The following is a 20,909-nucleotide window of genomic DNA, read 5'->3' on the forward strand; positions in this document are numbered from 1 at the left end:
AATCAAGGTTTTGTGCTTTGAGACCTCTCTGAACCAAACAGCAGTGACAAGGGACAGTTAGGATAGTTCAGAGATGCACTTCAAAATGGTACTCAGTGGTAATGTAGACACACCTTAATACAGCAAACCACGTTAGGCAGAACTGATTCCCACTGCTCTGCTTTGTGGTAGGATGTAAAAAGAATAAAAGGTCATATAAATCAGTTTACTATTTCTGGGGAAGACTCCTTTAAATTTTCAATAGCTGTGTGGTACGTTTTTGTTAATAGGCCATAATGTTTCTTGCATTATCATTCAGACATAACTGAGGAAGGCTGTTAAAGCACAGCCATGATATTTCCAAAGTCTTGATAACAGTTAACCTATTTCCTATAGTTACCAGGCAGTGGTTTCAGCACCATTTATACTCTGCAGTTGTCATGCTGTCTCTTTTTACCCATCTTTTCGGCTACTGTCCAGCCATTGTTGGAGGGATGTTAAATGCTACAAGCGTGTCTTTGTTGGTATGCTGTGAAAATGCCTAGTTTCAGGTTTTGGTTTGGAGGCTGCTACCCACTCTTTAGAGTGGGGAGAGAGAGAAAGAAAACAGAGTCAGAGCACCTGTTGCTTTAACTTTTCCTTTGGAGGGAGCCTTTTTCTCTCCACTGACTTGTGTAGGCAATCTCCAAATGTGGGCACCTAAGTCAGAGTGACTCTGAGACAGTCTTTTTGGTTTGTGCTTGTATAGTATCTACTGTGATGCCAGCCTACTATATCTTATCAAATAAATAACCGTAGCTCATGCTGCTCAAGAGCCTGGAAAGCTGAAAGGAGTTATAGGAGTACTGGAGGGGACAACAGGTCTTGTGCAAAAGCTGAGCCTTGCTTGGCATTGTTCACAGGAGTTTTTTGGCTCCAACACCCCAGTCTTTTGGTTTGAGATTTGTCTGTGCTGAAAAGCCACAGCAAAACTGAATGGGTGCAACCATAACGCCTGACCAAAATGTTTGTGTGTAATAGTAATGATCCAGGAGTTCCAAGGGGGTGCATGGTTCTAGTCATGAATGACATTGTTCAAATATATATATTCTTTACTTGAGGAAAATGCATGAGTATGATGCTTCCAGATTTGTCTATGAAACACCATGTTTGAAGTTACCTCTCACTTCCTCCACACTCAGGAAGGCACATCATATTGGCAGTCTGGGAATTTTTCATTAGCTTTTTTCCCCCTAATGCACAAGCTCAGGAGTTAATCTAGATAGAGCCAAAGAGTAAGCATAGTTAAAGCTTTTGCAGGAAAACTGCAGATACATGCATTCTCATTTTGCCATTGCAGATTTGCATTTGCCATCAAAGTGCATGTTGTGTCTCCTTGTCCACACAACTCCTCACAATTGCATGGTGGTTTGAAAAAAGTGGAATTGGTATACTGATTAAAACAAAGAAAAGTCACACTGTATGTTAATGCGTTTCTCCTGACTTCCCATTTGGACTGACTGAGAAATTCTGGTCATAAGGCAGTTGATAAGCCTTCCAAGTGATTGTGTTTTATGTACCCAACCATTCTTTGGTCTTTTACCCTACCTAAAAATAAAGTCTCTGATTCTGATTACTAGAACCCCTCTGATTGCTGCGGGAGTTATTGGCGGCCTCTTCATCATCGTCATTGTGGGGCTGACATTTGCCGTGTATGTTCGGCGCAAAAGCATTAAAAAGAAGCGAGCATTGCGAAGATTCCTGGAGACTGAGGTAAGAGTGTGCTGCTTCTCACAGAATATTTGAAAAGATATGCAGAGCTGTTCTGATTTTTGTATTAAAAATGTTCAGGTCTTCAATCCACTTACCAGAGAGGTCTGTAGAAATCCTTTTGCTAACTTCTACATGACTAAACTGATGGAATGAATGAAGCTAGTTCAAGATGCTAGTTTTCCATACATATATAGATTCATAGCTTCTGAAGACGGAAGAATATCCATGAGATCACAAAGTCATTTTCCACTAGATTTTTGAACTCCTGTCCCACTCTCAGCTGAACTTCTGTCTTCTATCCCAGTTCATCAGTACATTTAGCAGCTCTCATGCTTGATTACAGATTTTCATCCAGTGCATACTTCAGCAAGCTTTAATGCAAACTTAAGCTGATCAAGAATGCTTAAGTGTAGTTTGCCACTTACTGTTGTTCACAGTGCCTGTATTGCCTTTGTGGTCCAGATTTTATCAAAGCCTGTTAGTTGGGATCAGTAATAATAATGTATTTTTTTAATCCAAGATACTTCCCAAAGCTTAACCAAATTAATTTCACAGTTCTACTGGCAAACATACGTAGTGGGGCTATAGGAAGGAGTGCTATGCCCACTCCTACCTGCTCTTTGAAATACCGGTAATGGTGGGGAAAGTCTACTAAGTATATTTAAACGTAACATTAAATCGCTATCTGTCAGCTACAGCAAAGGTGATTACTATCTTCTCCTCAGTTCTATACTTAAGGTGCTTTGCAAGTGATGATATTTTTAAATTAGGGTTCCCCTTTGTATGATAATAAATTTTGGGAATACTGTTAGCTAGTGATTCTTTGATAAGGCTTTGTTAACACTGCTGTTTTCAGTTCTGTTCCAAGGGTCCTGCTCCTGCTCATCTCCACTGTGGAGCCTGGGAGCAAATGATTTATGCATCCCCAATCTGTTTGCCTAAGTATCTTTATGTTTGGCTAGAATTTGTGTTGCTTGTTAAATACTGTTCAGCTATATAGAAATCTTCACGATACTCAGGGCCTTTAGGTACATAAATCTTGCCATTGTATCAACTCCTACTTTAGCATAAATTATTTTAAGCAGGTAGTGTTCATTGTATTTGGGAAGTACTGGCTTTGAAGTCCAGCTCTCATTCTCCATTTGGTCAGATAAAAGCAGTGGCTGACAATAGTCCCTGGGGAACCAAGACCTCCTATTGAACATGTGGGGAAGCTGTTGTCTTGGTTTAGAAACTGAAGATTAAATCAGGAGCCTTCTGACCATAAACACACAAGCAGCTATAGCTTCAGCTAAAGTCTCTTTTTCTAGCTGGAGGCTGTAATAGACCTATCCTTTCTGTGAATCATTCCCTGTAAAACTCTACAAGCACTCTTTCAGACCCCCACAACACTTCTTTCTGCCATACTTGTGATGTTGGACGGTGGCACAGAAGCTGTTTTCACCCTTCACAAACTGGAAATACAGAAACCAGTCTGTCTACTTCTGTTCACAGTAAACCTTGTTTCTTTCACGGTGTTAGTACTGGACATCTGAAGTGGGAAGGAGAAAAGAGAGATCACTCAAAAAAAATCCTACAGCTCACAGATAATTTCTGTGATAACATGACTTGTTGCTGTTTGGCTTTGTTATGTTTTCTTACCCCAGTAATTTCCAGATACTGGTATTTTTACCTGAACAAAACTAATTAGTCTGGTCAACTGTTTAAGTAGTTGATGGTGCCCAAAGAGCCATAGAAGTAGTTCTCAAATCACAGAGCATGATGTGTTTATCCTTGTAAACAGACAACCTTGAAATGCTGCAGTGGTTTCAGACCAATTTGAGTAGGAGTAGCCCTGAATTATTTTTCTTGTCATGTAAAGGAACAGACTATTTTTCATTGCTTAGAGTATTGTCCCTTTCATGTATTTTTAATTTATTTTAAAAGAAGCATTGTTTTTCTGGCAGAGATGGGTAACACTGAGAATGAAGAGCAATTTTAACTGAATGTGCCAAGGCTTATTTACAAAGTTTCTTGGGACATCTTGAGCAAATTGTTTAATTGTGCCTTTTGTGCAGTAAATTAGTGGCTGTTATAAATTAGTGGTCTGCTGTGAGATGTTTTCTCCTTAAAGCTGTATTCCTGTGTGGTATAACAGAAGTTCAGGAAAACAGTCCCTTCCCAAAACAGAATAATAATGTGATGAGCCATTAAGTCAGGGCTATTAAAAAGAAATATGGCCAACTTAAAAGATACTAAAATAGACCAAAAAAAAAAAAAAAATGTGGTGCACTGATAATAAATGCTGTATATCTGTCATGTAGAAAATATTTATACTGCCTCCATTAGCAAAAGTCCTTGGGTGTGTTATTGTGACACCAATTCAATTTCCAGTTCATACTTCCATCCATGCAGTTGCTGGTGGAAATTTTTTACATGTTGAGCGAGGATTTTCTTTATAGTGTCTCTCAGTTTCTTAGCATTGCTTATTTACTTCTGAAGGTGAGAAATCTCTCAAGTTGGCAGGTCAGTGGTCAGTAGACCCCACCGCTGTCTTTTCCAGTATTTAGTTGGATTGGTTGTTTTCAGTATCAACTTCTGATGGGTCTTCACATTTTCAAATATTTAGCTGTTGGATTTTTCTTCATAGCTTGTGGAACCCTTGACTCCAAGTGGAACAGCACCCAATCAAGCACAGCTTCGTATCCTGAAAGAAACTGAGCTGAAAAGAGTCAAGGTTCTTGGCTCTGGAGCCTTTGGAACTGTATACAAGGTAAGAGTCTTCACTGTACAGCAGTGAGTTCCCTAGTTTAACTTCTGAATGGTCAAGTTCTGCATTGCATCAACGCAGCCTGCACTGTGGATGGGTTCATGAGCCCTGTGTATCTGGGAAACTCAGGATAGTGGAATTGTGTGGGAGGGGCACATCTTCAGGCTCAATTGTTGGCTTCAGTTTTAATGCAACAGGCTCAAATGTTGACTTCAGTCTTAATCACACAGGCAGATCTCGTTTCTCAGCAAGAAAAGGAGTGTCAGCGACAACCGTTCTTGCACACAAGAGGACTACACAAGCTGGGCTGTCTTGATATTAAAATGCAGTATCAACGTTTGTCATTCTGTTCTTGCATAATGGCTTTTCAGTACACTTTTGGAAAGCTAGATAACTTTTTCTCTCACTTTGCAACTGTCATGTGGGTCTTGTAATAGTAGTAATACCTTGTAAAACAGTATTGTCACTAGCTAAACTGTAATACTTTTTGTTTCTTCCATTTAAATAGCAAAGATGAGTTATGTCAATGCACCATTTAACAACCAGGATGTAAAAGCAGAACCCACAAGGGAAAAAATACTTCAGTTAAAGAGATTTTTGGTTTTGTTTGTTTTAAGGTCTGTTGGTCATGTCCAAATCTCAAAGACATGAAGTAGGGCTTAAAGGGCAAGTAAACCAATCACCCAGCCCTTTGGGAGCAAACTAAACCTGCCAAATCAAGGTGGTAGATCAGAGCACTGCAGAAAGATAGTGCATGTGTCTTCAAACTGGGGAGGAACATACAGGCCGGGTCACTACAGCTTCAAGGTCATGGGAATATATTTTTGAATAATCAGTCTGAATATACTTAGGCAATAATAAAATGGTTGGGATGGGTGCTATGAAGTTGCCAAGAAAGATGGAAAAGTTAACCCAAAACACACACAGTTTGTCGATTTTAAGTTTACTTTTTAGCCATCTAAGCTTCTAATTTTCAGATATCAATTAATTAAATAAATAGCCCTAAATGTTTCCTTCTAAATACGTTGTTCTCAGGTGTCCTGTCCCAGCACGATAGTATGACCAGGTGATAATGAGTTTTGAGAGCTTCCTGAAGCTTCAGTGAGTTTAGTGTCAGAATCCAAAGAGAAAATCCAGTTTTTTGTTCAACTTTATCAGCATCAGTAGTCAGTGGAAAAAGGATGTGCATCATTGACATGCTGACATTATTCTTTCGAAACCCAGTTGTAGACAGAAAAATCAAGGAGGGCTGATGAGGACATCCACTAATACAAAATCGTTCATATTGCTTAAGGGTTTGCTTTTGGCGTACGAAATAGTTTTGTGAGATTTTTATTATTTTATAGCTTTGTGTATTCTCAGTTCTTAGGTTCATAACTGATCTGCATAATGTGACAGAATGCATCAAAAGGAACTGTAACTGTGAATGAAGGTTGTATGATTGTTGTCTTACTAGTCTTCTGTCACTTCTTTTTTTAGGGTATTTGGGTCCCTGAGGGAGAAACCGTAAAGATTCCTGTGGCCATTAAGATCCTTAATGAGACCACTGGTCCAAAAGCCAATGTGGAGTTTATGGATGTAAGTATGAGATGATCAGTGTCTTTGAGTTTTGGTGGGGTGTGTGTCTTTCTGTAGTCCACAGAGATTGTAAAGGGAATTTCTGCCTGCTTTTTTTCCTTATATTAAAATAGTAGAAGGAGGCTTGTACACAGGACCAATATTCTGCTGGTTTTCATCAAGTGCTACAATATCATGTCCATAGAAAAACTCAGCTGTGAAGATATTGTGTGTAGGCTGTTACCCCTCTTTCCCTTAGTCTTTGACAAACTGTCTCAGTGTTAAGGCATATCCACAGCATTCTCTGTTGCAGCAGTATTTAAACAAATGAACAAAACCAACCAAGCAAGGTTACACCTCAGCTGTGGGTAGGTCACTGCTGCTTCTCTGAAGGTGTAGAGCTAGGCAGGTATGTATGAGGCAGTGCTCTGCCCTGTTCAATTTATTGCATATAGCTCATCCCGTTCCAGAGCTGTAAGTACCTGGGCAACCAGGGCAATTTCAATGCCATGGTAATGAAGGGCTGGGTTTTTAACTGCACAGATGTCATGGACTCTTAAGATGCTTGGAATTTTCTTATAAATGGTCTTCCATCAGTGGAAGGCTGAAACTCCTCTGTCTTATGTGCCAGATATTTTATCTTTCCGTGGTAGAGAAGCTAAAGACAAGATAAAGGAGTTGCAGGGGAACATCTTACCATGTATGTGAGTCTCCACTGGTGCAGAACTCACAGGAACAGTTTAGCCTCAGCTCTTCTGCTTCAGTGTTTCTGAGGTCTAAGCACCGAGAAGTCAGAGCAGCAAAGCATAACAGGGAGGGGAAATAAAAAATGAAAAAGTGCTGGATTTTAAAAACCCTTTTGCTTTACTAATCTGAAATATTGTTAATAAGAGCTCAGGATCATACTTTTCATGAATGTTCTGTGTTCACAGAGACTATGCACTCAGTTTTTAGCTCTGTCAAGATCAAGCTTCATGGACAGTGTGTCCTATTCAATGACAATTTTTTGACAAATCTTAGGAATCTGCACTTTTTCATAAATCCCTCGTGAACCTGAAAATTACATAGGAATTCTAAGTCATGAAGATCTGTTCAGTGTATAGGCTTAATTTGTCTAGCATTAATGAGTCTGTAAACCACAAGGAGAATGTACTCTCATTATATAGTCTGTTCTTCCATGCAGAAATGAATAGAAATGTATAGTTACGGGTTTATCTGTTTCAGAAAAATTATCACGTGTGAGTTCTTAGGCAGTTGAGTGAAGGCTGTACAGATGAAGGGATTTCCTGCTGTGCTTTTTACAGAGCACTGCACATTTTTATGTAGATGGCATTCAGTAATCACTGTGCACAAACAAACAAACAAAAAGGCCATTTTGGCCCCGTTCAAAAGGAATAAATTGCACTAAAGGGATAAAGAGTATCAGATGTTTGCTTAACGGGCAAAATAATGGTCAAGAGTATTGTTAATGGTAGAGCTGTGGAAAGAGGAGAGCTTGTATTCAGCACTTTTTTGAAGTGAACAGGCAGGGAGTGCAAGGCCACTGAATGCGACCTGCACTCCATAACCGATGCCAACATTCAGCGATGTAGAATCCAGCCTCGAGATGAGGGAATTGTCACTGTATGAAACTCAGTGGAACTGGAGCAACTTGCACCAGCTGAGGATCTGACCCCTGGTCTGATAGAGAAATAACAGTAATATCTCCTCTGATATTGATTAACCTTGAAGCACTCTACAAAGAAAACGTAAGATCCTTGTTAAAGCACAAAGTTACTTGTCTGAGGTTTCATAGCCAGCTTGATCAGCTGATTTAATTCACTGGACCACATTTCCCTCCGTGTTAGGATGTACGCATCATAACATCTGGAAAATGGCTCAGGGCTCAGAAATTATGAAGGTTTTTTGGAAACTCTAGAGATTTCAACGATGTAAGGTACAGCCACACTAGGAAAGGTTTCTCTTTAACAGTTTGTCATGAGTCTCTGTCCCAGTGGTAAGAAGGTGAGAGAAAAGTTTGTTATTTTTAGTCTTAGAAGTTAATAACCTAAAGATTGTTTTTAATCATAATAAAAATAATTTGACTTCATCATTAGTTGATAAAAGTGACAATATGGAGAATTAAAATGTTTTGTATCAATATTGCATTTAGTATACGTACAGTGGTCTGTAACATCCTTTGCTGTACTGCATTGATGAAGAAGACTTCTTCTTCTGAAATAATTGCTTGTGCATTTGTACAGGCATTCCTGCTCTCCTCACCTCCTAACCCAGTCATTTATGTCCAGAAACAAGCCACATTTGTAAAGAGAATGAGCTAGACAATGTTTATGGTTTTAATGTGACCACTCCTCTGTCCCAGAAAGGACATAGTTGCAAACTTTTTACAATTTTAAGCTATTATGAGGACATAAATATCTTTCATTGAAGAGTAAGCTATAGTAGAAAAATGTGTTTTACTCATTCTCATCCAAAACTTTGGTCAGTATAACTATTCTGATAAGACTTTATCCTGCTTACTGTAGTTATTTTTTAAGGAAAATTTAAGTGTACATATGAAGCAAAATGCATCAGTTGTGATTTCAGTAAAAATAATATTATGAATAGTCATTGGTTAAAAGTAGTTGTATCCAAATTTTTTTAAAGGTATGTAGGTGGTTAAGTGCCATTATGAACAATAGTGGGGATTAACTCTTTTTTAAATGTCCAACATGTTAGTTGTGAATGAGAAGATAGTTTAATGAGGAGGACATGTCATTATATGAGTTCCACCCTTGACTTTCACTTTTTTGTATTTATCAAGTACAGGTGTGCTTTTATCAGCAATTACTTCTCACTTGACTGTGTATGCCCTTGTACTTGCAAGTAAAACTTAGCATTCCTTTTAGAGAGGCTCTGGAGAATGTAAAGCCTCTTGTAAACAGCACTTTGTGTATAGAGAGAGTACTTGGGACACTTCAGTGTCTACAGAAATAGCTGGTATAGATGTTAGTGGCATTGTCCATAGACTTTGGTTAAAACTTGTATTGTTGGCAGAATGTAAGTCTAAAAGTGCTCTGTGAGCTCCTGAAATTCTGCTAAATGTTATGCTAAAAGAGTAAAGAACAACAATTTGGCTACTCAGCTGTCATTTCAGCACTGTGAACACCTAGTAATGGATCTGTAATGACTATAATGATATAATGCATGATGTTAGCACCTCTTATGGCTAAACACCTCCCACCCTTCTCCCATCAGGAGAAGATGAATTGGCCATCATCAAAAAGTACATCCCCTGTCTGGAATTTTTCTTCAAGGAGTAGCAGCAGAGTGTTTTTTCTGGGCTTTCTCCACACATTCCCAGCTAGCTCTTTTTCTTTCACTCTGCTCCCTGCTTTCCTACATAGTTTTTATCACTGCAGTAGTCTGTGTGTGTTACAACCCAAGCTGAAGTCTACTAAGTAACCCAGCCTTCTCCAGGGCAGAAGCAGAATGTATATGTGGACTTCTACAGATTTCTTTACACCAAGCAGAGGTTGTTGCTACGTTTTGTAAAATGCAAGTTTACTGTTTTTTCCACTTATTTCTGCACACATATTATCTCTGGAATAATTTCACAGTCTAAAGAATTTCCCCTCAGGTGTTGAAACAGTTAGATGCTTAAGTTGCAGTGTAGCTTTTCCTCCCCACTTGGCTGGTCACACTTCATCATCCCCAGAAGGGCGCTGGAATTTGAATTCAGCATGCAGGTGTTCTTGCTACTAATCTGCCTGCAAGCATGTCTGGGAGGGGAATCACCAGCAAACACCAGCAGCATCAAAAGAGAAGGATATCCTGCTCCTCACCCTAAGAATGGAAATGGAATATATGAGGGTCCAGAGTTTTAGGGAGGGAAGAGAGGCTTGTTGTGAGGAAAAAAGGCAAATATGCAGCTAAGAGGCTACTTGATAGTAGAACAGGGACTTAGAATTTCACTTGTGAGAACAATTTCCACTCCTCAGCCTCAAATTATTTGACTGTTATGATTGTCTGGTAAGTTAAGTAGCCATTGCCCTGATCAGACAGTTTAACATCAAACCAGATGCTCAACTGATTACGTAATACATTCTATAGTCATGCTGCAGTTAGAAAACATAGCAAACCATCTTTAAGGCTAAAAACCATATATTTAAACTAACTTGTCATGAGGAGACAGACAATTGATGAGGGTCTTTCCTCTCTAGCCCTCTAAGCTTGGTGTTTCCAGGAAGTAATCCTGTGAGCTGTGATTTTGTCCAGGTTTTGATCCACTTACAAGTTTAATCTATCCTCTCTGAACTTAAATACTCCATTATCTGTTAGAAAATAATTAGAGACTGCAAGCACAAGCCTGCATACACAGAGTTCCTTGGGAGTCCCTGAGCTCATTGAGATGAAGACAGTTTGACTGATGGTGGTCAGCTGATACTGGGCCAGAAGCTAATAATAGAAGGCTGTGCTGCTTAGCTAGGTGAGAAAGTTAACTTGGGAAAAATTAAACTGAATGGTTTGGGATTTATGGTTGGAAATAAATTTCCCATTCTCATTTGTTTCCTGGTAAGAGAGCTTCAGAGGCAGTTGGTTTCTTTTATGGTTTTATAATTAAGATCTAGGGGGTTTCTTGACTTCGCCTGGACTTACTGTAGTTTCCCGCTGTCTCTAGGAGCAGCGTTCAGTGTGCAGGAGAGCATTTGTCAAGCGAAGTGTAAAGGTAATAAGTGACAATGACCTCCACCAGGCATGCAGCAAACAAATTAAAGCTGCATGTGGGGGCTGATACCCACATGTTTTATTTATGTCTAGCCTAATTAACTAAATTAATAAAGCAGTCAGATGTACTGAAAAAAGACAGAGAAACAGCTTTTCCTAAATTCTAAGCCTGTCTTACAGTGAAGACACATCCTCAAGACATATCAAACTTATTCAGAAGTTTCAAGAAGAAAAAAAAAAAAAAATTACTAGCTAAAGAGGATTTTATCCCTGTTAGCCGAAAACCTTTGGAAATCTGGATAGGTCTGGATGCTTTCTTTGTTTCTTCAGGTATGTCTGGATGCCATTGTGGAAAGTACACTGGAGATACAGCTATCTTGTCAGGTGGGGAGTGTGGGAGAAGACTTGCCTTCTCTTGGTTTCCGCTGTGGGCATTACACATAGGAAGGTTCTAAGCCAAAGCTTCTGGGTTCCTTCCCTGGTGCATGGTGGCTTTCATAGGACAGCTCAGCTGACAGATGCATTTACACTGTCTCCTTATAAGATCCTGCTTTATATGGCAATGTAGGTGACTGGAGAAATACTTTTGTCTCTCCCTTGATTTATTTTTTTAATTCCTTGTATACATCTGATGCTACCTAGCCTAGTGTTTGACCCAAATCTTCAACAGTCTGTGTAGATGCTTCTGAAAGTCTGAAAAGACATTGCTACTAACAGCAGTTGGATAGTACATCCAGGCATCCCACAGTTGTTCCACTGACTGCTTGGCAAATGCAACCGAGTTAATCTTAAGCCTCAGTTTAAAGGGCAGCTTTAGGATCAAATGAAATCCTTTATGGCAGCGGTAAGATATTTTTCCTTATCCTCTTCTGCTGTCATTTATGTAAACATCCTCCTTTCCAACTGGCATAAGGGGTCTCTGTAAGAATAGCTGGTAATGAACAGCAGTGTTGCTGCACTACCTGGCAGTCTGCTTCAGCTGCAATTCAAACAGGTTTTCACTCCATCATGTTAAGTTGCTGGGAGTGAGGGGCAAAGGGTGACCTAACTCATCTGATTGTAGGCTCCCTTTTGAGCAGTCTTCCTTCTTCCTCCCACTTACACACACTGTAAGTGTAGCCACTTAGGAGGGGTAACTGTTTGCCTGTCAGTTCCAGGCACAGCAGCTCACTGTGATTGCAATTACAATTTCCAACTTGTCCAGAGATGCCAGAAATCAAGCCGTCCTTGAGAACTCTGCATACCATGCACAAGCCCCAGGAGTGATCAGCCTCTAAGAAGCTGGAAATCTGATCACTGCTGAAGGTTAACTGCTTTTAGTCATCTGAAGATTAACTGTTTCAAGGTCACATTTCTGTTATTTCCATCTTAAGTAATAATTTTCTCTTTAAATGTTTACTTATTCTAGTAATTTTTCCTTCCATAGTATGTGAGGGTAAGATGTGTGTATGTGCACAGGGATGTTAATTTTCATATGCAAGAGCATGTGGCTGTACAGAGAAAGTATATACACAGAAATGATGAAGTACAAGCACAGACAGACAAATCAGGCTGTTTGGAAACAATTCTGCTGGCGTAACACTAATTGGAAAGTGCAGTGAGGGAAAGAGAGTTGGGGGAAATCTGAGCCCTGTTGGGAGCTGTGAATTTGCCAGTGAATGTAAGAGGGACAGGACTTCACCTTTGGAATCATCCTTCCAAGAAGTCTGCCACAGGTGTAAGGAAGAAGCACATGCTTTAGTGAGGGACTGATGATACAAGTTATTCCTAAATGAGTTAGGAAGTATATTCAGAAGCTTTCTGTTGATGGCAATGGCAGAACTCCTTATTTAAGGTTTGTATTGCAGACTTGGAAATCCTGCATAAGGTTGAGTAAATCTGCAAGTGGGGAGAAGATCAGGAAGGGAGTGTTAGTTAATCCACTGAGAAACATAGCTGTGGATTAACTGAAACTCTTAAAAGTCTAATCAAATTCAAGAAGTAATTTTGACTGTGAAGTGTGTGTGTATGAAGGAAACATTTTGAACTGATGTATTATGTTTTCTTTTTAAAGGTATGAGGTACACCAGTAACATGGTTACTTTGTAGTGTATGTTTGAGCTGGGTTACTGAAACATGAAGTCACTTACTTGCTTAGCTGTATGTGGTGTTGTTATGAAGGTCACGATCCCATAGTTTCCAGTGTTTAATCAGGGCACGGTAGGAGAGAGCTTTTTTGGAAAAGTGTTTAGATATTGAACAGGCAAAGGATGGGAATTGAAAAAAAAAAAAAGGTAGAGAAGTGGTCCTATCAGTATCAAAAGTGGTACACAATAGTTTAATTGGGAGTCTTAATCAGAAGCTCTTGGGATTTCTATTGCCATGATGAGTTTTCTGTTGCTTACAATACTGTGGTTCTCTAGTTCTTGGCATTGTGCTGTATGTCTCCACCCTTTACTATATGTTATATCTGGATCTGAGCCAGAATCCTGTCCTCCAGCTTAATATTTTTCCAATACTTAATTTCTGGATGTGGGCTTTCAGGAAAGCAATTGAATGCACGACAGTAAAAATTTCTGCTGGCTATTCTAAGGCCATGAATTCTGGGGACTTGACTCCCAATGTGATATGTTTGCGGGTGCTAGTTTTTTCATCTCACAACCAGTGGACGGAGTGATTTAAGGCAGAGGGGAAGATGTTATCTGTGTGGGAACAGATCTTGCTGGAGTGGTGGGCTATAGCTGATATGTAATTACACACATGAGAAAGCCTTCCTTAAAAATCAGCAAAGTGACTGGGAATACTGGAATTCTTTGCAGAGTCTTTCTTACATTGAGATGTGAAGTGCAAAAATAAAAGTGGCAAAACTTGGTAAGATGGAAGATGAGATCGTTGAATAATGCTTGATATGTTATGAGAAGAAGCTGACACAGATATCCAGTTTTAAAACAGCTTTTGGCACCAAGAACTGGACAACTTTGCGCTGACTTGCCACTGAAAGAAACAGAAAGCCTGTATTTAAGAAACTTCCTATGGCTTTGCATTTTTTCTTTGTGCCTCCAGCTCATATTAGCAATATAAAATAGGCACATGTTACTGTTTAAGTTCTTAAAGGGTGATGCGTATGCCAGAATGTTGCGACACTGATAAGAAAATGTAGGTTTTTATAGGACCTCTGTTAATAAAAAAGGGGTAGAGTTTCCACAGGCTTAACTGTAATGCATCCCAAACAAGCCATCGCTAGATCGAGGTTAATAGTGAATCTAATGATGTTTGAGGGAATGACTGAAGAAATGTCTAGATATTTAAGTCAGTGGAGCTGGCTATAAAACTACGTGTATAAGGTGGCTAATCATTTTTGAAGTACACTTGTCTGTGATTTAGTTCAGTGCCAGATGGGTAGGCTATTGCATATCATATTTTTCATGAAAGCAGGCCAATGGGGTTGTGTGTGATCTCCAGCACATGCTGCAACTCACAGATCAGCAACAATGCAGAAAGTGAGCAAGGGCAAAGAGCCCTGGAGGATCAATGCATTGTATTTGTCATACTTATTTTCATACTGTCCAAGTGCCAAGTCAACTTAAAGTTAAGGGAGAACAGGGAGGGGGGTTATGTGGGTTATGTTGTAGTGAGGAAAAAAAAATATATCTAAGATGCCTTTATACATGCAAATACTGACACCGTGTCCTTTTGTAATAGAAATGTAAGGGTACGGAAGCACAGGCTTATAAGAGCTGAACTTGAAGTATCACTGTAAAAATATATTTCATCTTCAAGAAACTGCAGTTTGGAACACTTCTCCCTTAGTGCTTTGTTGCAGATAATCCTTAAAAAATTATTTTTCATGTCTCAGTGCTGATCCAGACAGCTCTGATGTATCAGCAACTATCACAAATCTATAAAAGTGAAATAATTAACATCTGTTCATATTAATATTCTACATATTATTTACAAGCAATAGTCAACTGTCTCTATCGCTACTTGTCACATAGTTGTAACAGAAGAAATGCAATAGGGAAAATTGGTACATGACTGGCTTGCTGATAATCTTCGTAATATTCTGCCAATACGTTTTAGACTTTAGTGCAATAAGTAGGATAAACAGAGCTGAGGTCACAATGTGGCTGACAGTCCACAGAGCAGTAATTGCTTGTTTGAAATGCTTGGGCCTTCAATACTGAAACTATATTGCAAAAATAAAAAGATTTTTCACAGCAGTATTTTCCATGTTAACTTTGGTGTTGCTTCTCACTGTAATATATGGCATCTCTTGGACCTAGTAAGATCAGAAAACCTTTGTGCTGTGAAAACATGGTGAGGTTGTCCCTGCCCTGAAAGGTTTTCAATCAAGATACAGATAAAGGGTAGAGGAATGATTATTACTGTACCCATCTATAGATGGGACTCTGTGAAATGTGACACAGATCTCGTAACTGCTAAGCAAATTAATTTTTTTTGTTATTTTTTTTATTTTTAATTACATTCTGGCTTTAAATTGGTTTGGAATGTTTACCTAGAAAAACAGATACTGATGAAGGGTTTTTTTCAGACAAAGCTGTTTTATCTACTTACACACTGAGAATGTGTCTAAAAAGATGTTTGAAAACCCCTCACATTTGTTATCAGTCAGTGCTTTCCCTCAAGTCAGGTATTTTAAAGAATCTGGCTGACACTTGATATAAGGCAAAGTGCAATAGGCAAATGGAAAGAGAGAATATGTATTCTTACCCCTTAGTTATTTATAAGGTGATTACAATTGTATTCTGAAGGTTTCTGCTTTATCTAGAATATCAGCTTTTCAGTTACATAGACGAATATGCATTGTACAAAATAGAATTACATGGGTTTCAGATAGACCAGAGCCTGTTGTGATCTTAATGCTTTACATGACAAGTGAGGTAAAAAGGATAAGAAAATATTTATGTAGATTTGTGAACTATGTTGACAAATCACAGCTGTGTTGCATTTGCTCATATAAGCTTAAAAGGCATTCTTTGATCAATGTTCAAAGACAAATTCTGTGATATGGAGCAGGATCAATGCAAAGGTAGGAAATGTCTGAGTTACAGTCAAATAACAGTTTATCCGACGGAATGTAAGACCTCAATAAAGTAGGTGAACATGGAACAGGGACTAGCTACGGGCAGTTCCCCAGGCTTCGATTTACTGAGTGGACGTAATGTCAGTGGATAGGCAACCCCCGGGCTGAATATAGTAGGAAGCATTCTTTGGTGTTGAGGATGATTTTGCTGGCTAGGCAGTGCCCTTTGGTGGAGTTCAGTGGGATGCTTTGTATATGTGTATAAAAGCAGAATTTAGCTCTTTCTATGTTTTCTGAAGCCAAGCAAATTATCGTTTTTTAAATGGAAGTATTGTTGGTTTAGATCCATGGCTACAGTCACCTGCTAAAAATACAAGTCCTCTGAGAAGTTATTGTAGTAATGAAATTGTTTGGAAAGAAATGGTGTTTGAAAGGAAAGAAAGTGAGTTTCCTTGGTGAAATGTTTTCTTGGCAAAATATTTAGCAAAGATTTTTTGGTTAAGTATGTTAACTTGCTGGAACCAAATGGAAGAGTTTCTGATGAAGCTTTTCAGTAGGGGATAAATTCCCATGAATTCCTCAGCTAGAAGATGTTTTAGAAATACGGTAGATTGAAATTCCTGTTTTGTCATTTTCTGAATGAACTCTGGTGGATTTCTGTTTCGAAGTCATTGGTTGTTTCAAAACTCAGACTATGTTTATTAGACTGGATTGTTGTCAAATCCAAATTGGAATACTAAACATTTTTTGCATGTAATTAATTTGTGGACAGCAGGGAGGGGTGGGAGGACTGCAGAATTTTTTCTTTAGCTGAGTAAAGGATGGGAAACAATTTCCAGTGCTAGGATCTGAATTCTCTGTCCTGTCTGATTTTTAAGCAGAGCAGGGAGCTGCTTCTGTTTCCTCTGTGACTAATATCTTATCAAGTGAGAGCACAACTTACGTTCTTGACAGTGCTGTCATTCAGATGAGAACATAGATCTGAGTAAAACTTTAGACTACTGAGGGTTATTGATGTCGATGTTTATGTGACATCTTGGCAAGCTCTCAAAGTGTCCTAGAGCTCCAGAAAGCATCTTAAAAATAAACCATGTTGTATCACCATATCAATGTTTCTAGCTCAACTAAAACTTGCAGATCAGCCTCCTGGTCTGCAGTTGAGATGGTGCTGAAAAAGTGAGTGGCACTCACTGCTCCATGTGTACATAAGAAGTGCCACACAGAAAGAGCATTTTCTTACCATGTAATCTCCTTATATAGTATAGTCCTGAAAGACGCATTAATGTACGGAGATGTCTGCCTCCCTCCCCTTCCTGTATAAATGCTGCTCACTCACCCCCACTACACCCAGCGGGGCAGGAGAAAATGGGAGGAACAGGAGAAAACTCTGGGGCCAAAATAAGGACAGAGAAATCGCTTGCCAATTCCTGTCACAGGCAAATCAGACTTGACTTGGAGAATTTAACTTAATTTATTGCCAATTAACATAAATATTTAATAGTTGATTTGGTATTAGCAAAAAAAAAAACCCCAAAACCCCCAAAATATCCCACAACCCCATGTTAAAACATTTGTGGAAAAAACTTCACCTTTTGTTGCCCAGCCTCCTGCCACAGGAGCCTCCCCTGCAGCATCCCTGCCACCAAAGCCCTGCCATTTACACCCAGTGCTCCCAGTATTTCCATTCTAGGAGTGTCCTAAAGCTGGGCCATATCTGCCCAGCAGCAGAGGTAAGGAGCACATCACTGGATGCAGAAGGACTTGGCCAGGATGGAGATTCTGCCATCGCAGGTGAGGTGCAGGGCAGAGCCTGGCCTCACAGCAGCTGGGAGAGGCAGTGCAGTGCACACAAGGTGGGAAGTGTATGAATTTTGGTGGTGGCAGTGATTTTCTTTCAAGCGATTTTAAGAGGTTTTTAGTTTTTTCTTTGGGAGAAGAGTAAGTCAACAGGATGGTGAACGAAAGAACAAAGAAAGTAGAGAAGAGCAGGGTGGAAGAAGGACTGTAGAAACTCAGGAGACTATAGCAAGCAGAGTAATGCTGAAAGGAAGGAAGTGTTGTAATACAGGAAATGTGTGGCAGCTTTTGGTGACTTTGTGGTTCACTGATGCCAGCTTGGTCAAAAAAAAAAGAAATCTAATGGTGAACCAAAAAGTCCAATTACACTTCTTTTGTTTAAATATCATCCTTTTGCAGTACTTGAGTCCTAAGTGTGATGCTGTTATGCAATGGAATACAGATGAGGGGAACATGGAGAAGAGTCTATTTTGAATTCTCTATTGTGAGAGATGAAACACATGGGTTATGGGCAAAATGTGTCTTTGATTAAAACAACTCTTAATGTTGATAGTACACTTGATAAAAGGTTTTAGTCTGATGCTGTCCCTTTAAATTGATCCTGAAGGAGGAAGGAGTTTTGAGTGTGTGATTAGAAAGTCAACTTTTTCAGTGATACCAAAAAATTTCAAAACAGTGCCCTAAGATTCTTCAGAAAGAAGTGAGAACTTGATGGATTTTTTTTCTCAATCACTTGTTTTTGCCATCACTCATCTTAAATCAAAAATCAAAGCAATTACTCCCTCCTCCTGAAATGAATCTGCAACTAAAGTTGAAAATGTTTATAAGCTGGTCAGTGGTAAAGTCTGTTTACACTCCAGCTTGAATAATGCTGAATGATTGCTTTTTTTAGACTGTACATTTAAAACTTAAAATATTTTTTCTAGCTGCATCAAAATAGTAAGAAATAAATCACTTTTGACAGGCTGTTCTGAAATAATGATGATTGTCACAAACTCTTAAGTAAAATGTTTGTCAGAATGGTACCTTATTTTTACAAAGAGATGTGCACGCTGTTAAACCACTTACACTCAATTGGCAAGTGGGGATGGACAGTCTGAAACCCACTGTTACTTTTTTTGCAGCTTTCAATGGAAACACATCTGGTTGCTGAGGTCCTGAACTCTTGGCCACTTATGCATAAAGCTGAACTGAAAATGGGCTAGACTTTGCTTTCTCGTCACCAGAATCAGTGGTGGGGGGAGTTTCAGGGAGATGGTGGTTAGTGCAAAACTCTAGCTAGACTTCCCTAATAACAGAGCCTTGGTTTAGACATCTAGTTATTTCTTGCTGTGCCAGTCAAACTCAGTATTTCCCCAGAGTAAAAGTAACTGGTAAATGTGAGCGTGTGTGTAGGATTTGGACCTGAATAGGCACTGTTTCATTTCAGTACAACAACCATTGATGAACCTACTGTAACTATCAATCTCATTTTATGCTTGGAGTATGGATATGTATGTGTAGAAAGATTATTATTTTTAAATACCTTTCTTCACTTGCTCCCGAGTCCTGCTTCTCCAGTTAAAAGCTGGGGGAATTTGTTGTGCACAACCTAAGTGTTGTCACCATCTCTTAGGAGGGTACAGTGGTAGAAACCTCTTTTGTCACGGGATGTGGGATATGCTGCCATACTCACGTTAGTCACGTTAAAGAGTGTAGCTCAGTCCTGCAGTAGTAACCTCAACAGCATTCAAGTGCTGTTCACTGTATTATACAGCAGTAAAATTGGTTATAGAAGCTGTTGCAAAGTCCCAAATAAGACCTTCACCTGAAAGTGCCCTGTTAAACGTGTCTGCTCCTAATGACTATAAAACAGCTTCTGGAAAAAGCAGCTGTGGCAGTTGATGCTGTTACTGTCTTCCCTCTGCTTGCTGCTGATCCACTGTGGGACCCTGATATCCTTTGCTAGTCCCTATAGCTGGATCCCTCATTTCATTTTCAGAAATGCCTGTGACATTTCAACAGAAGCTTTCCAGAGCATCTGCCCGAGTGGTGAAAAATTGCAGCCCACGGGTTAAAAGTATGGCAATGCTGTAAAGCAATTGAAAACATCATCTTGCATAGGAAGTACAGGGGAAATATAACATTGGGTATCATTGTCACACGATAAATGTGGACATGTATGTCATTGAGTATATGTTTGCTGTCTCTCAGCTTAAGCAATTGTGCAGACTGCATAGGCTAAGTTGGCTATAACCTAAAATTGGTAAGACCTAGCAGACAAACAAAAGGCATTATGTTGGACTGTAATTGGATCTGCCCTGAAGCAGGTCAGAGGTGCATTCCAGACAGGTGTTTGCCTTAGCCATTAGAAGCATTGTAACACTAATGTAAAAACCAGTGTATTCACTGTACTATCTCTTCTGCTACCACAGCACAGCTTGTGCTTTCAGAAAAATGCACAGCACAGTATGAAGTCAGCTTTTAAGTACATTTATTTACTCGACAATGATTAGGAAAAACAGGTGGATTGTTCTTTTCTGGCTTCCTTTGTTTTGTTTTGTTTGAGGGCATTTTACGGAAAGAACAGTTAGAAGCAGAAGGTGAGGAAACTAAAGATTTTTCAGACTTTGTCCCTGCTTACCAAACTCTATCAAGAGCATGTGTTCATCTGGCTTAACTGGAGCAGTAAAATTTACCCCAGGCTTGGTGAATTGGGGCAGCAGATCTGTGATACTTCTCTGGAACAGGTAGGGTGTTTCTCCTGCGCTGGCTCTGAGAGATAGCACATGTATATGAAGCGCTGGAAGGGGACATTGGCCACCTATAAGTGAGCTTCTTTCAGAGGTCAATGTGGTATGTACGGACGTTGGTGCTCAGGAAACTCGTGTGTTAAAGAACGAGTCTTCAGAAGGACTATCTTTTACCCTCTGCCAGACATTTAAATCTGATACAAGGAAATAATCAATATTGCTTCAAATGCTAATACTCTTAGCTGAAGTCCTAAGCAGCAAGAAGGTGAGGTTATTGAGCACTGCATTAGAAGGTACTGGGATCCACCGCATGGTACAGGACTTTTAATGACACAATCGGTTAACATGTTTGAGAGCCTTTGTAAGCAGCTGAGGGAAGGGCTCCTGACAGATTCCGATGTTCAGATTTTCTTTAGAGTATGGTTTTGGACTTGACAGAGTGATGTCTCACTGTCAGCTCTGCCCAGTTCCAGGAACCCAGGGGTCTCAGGGATTGCTTGTTTGCCATCTCTAGCATCTCAGGAACTGTCTGTCCAGGGATGCTTGACCATGTACTGAACTGGTGTACCAATTAACAAGGACATGTGTTGGAAGAGAGGGGTGTCCTGGAACA

The 20,909-nt window shown here is 39.5% G+C and overlaps 1 protein-coding gene across 3 annotated transcripts in view; it reads left to right on the forward strand.

Moving 5' to 3' along the window:
* The window catches only part of ERBB4 (erb-b2 receptor tyrosine kinase 4), a 643,185-nt gene that overhangs the window by 510,653 nt on the left and 111,623 nt on the right, over positions 1 to 20,909 (forward strand). For all 3 annotated transcript variants that reach the window (XM_055812936.1, XM_055812934.1, XM_055812935.1), the window contains exons 17-19: positions 1,599 to 1,731; positions 4,361 to 4,483; positions 5,960 to 6,058. In XM_055812936.1, coding sequence (XP_055668911.1) covers positions 1,599 to 1,731; positions 4,361 to 4,483; positions 5,960 to 6,058 — 355 coding nt within the window. The remainder of the gene's footprint in view (positions 1 to 1,598; positions 1,732 to 4,360; positions 4,484 to 5,959; positions 6,059 to 20,909) is intronic.

Source organism: Falco peregrinus, chromosome 8, assembly GCF_023634155.1.
Source record: "Falco peregrinus isolate bFalPer1 chromosome 8, bFalPer1.pri, whole genome shotgun sequence".
Classification (NCBI taxonomy): Eukaryota; Metazoa; Chordata; class Aves; order Falconiformes; family Falconidae; genus Falco; species Falco peregrinus.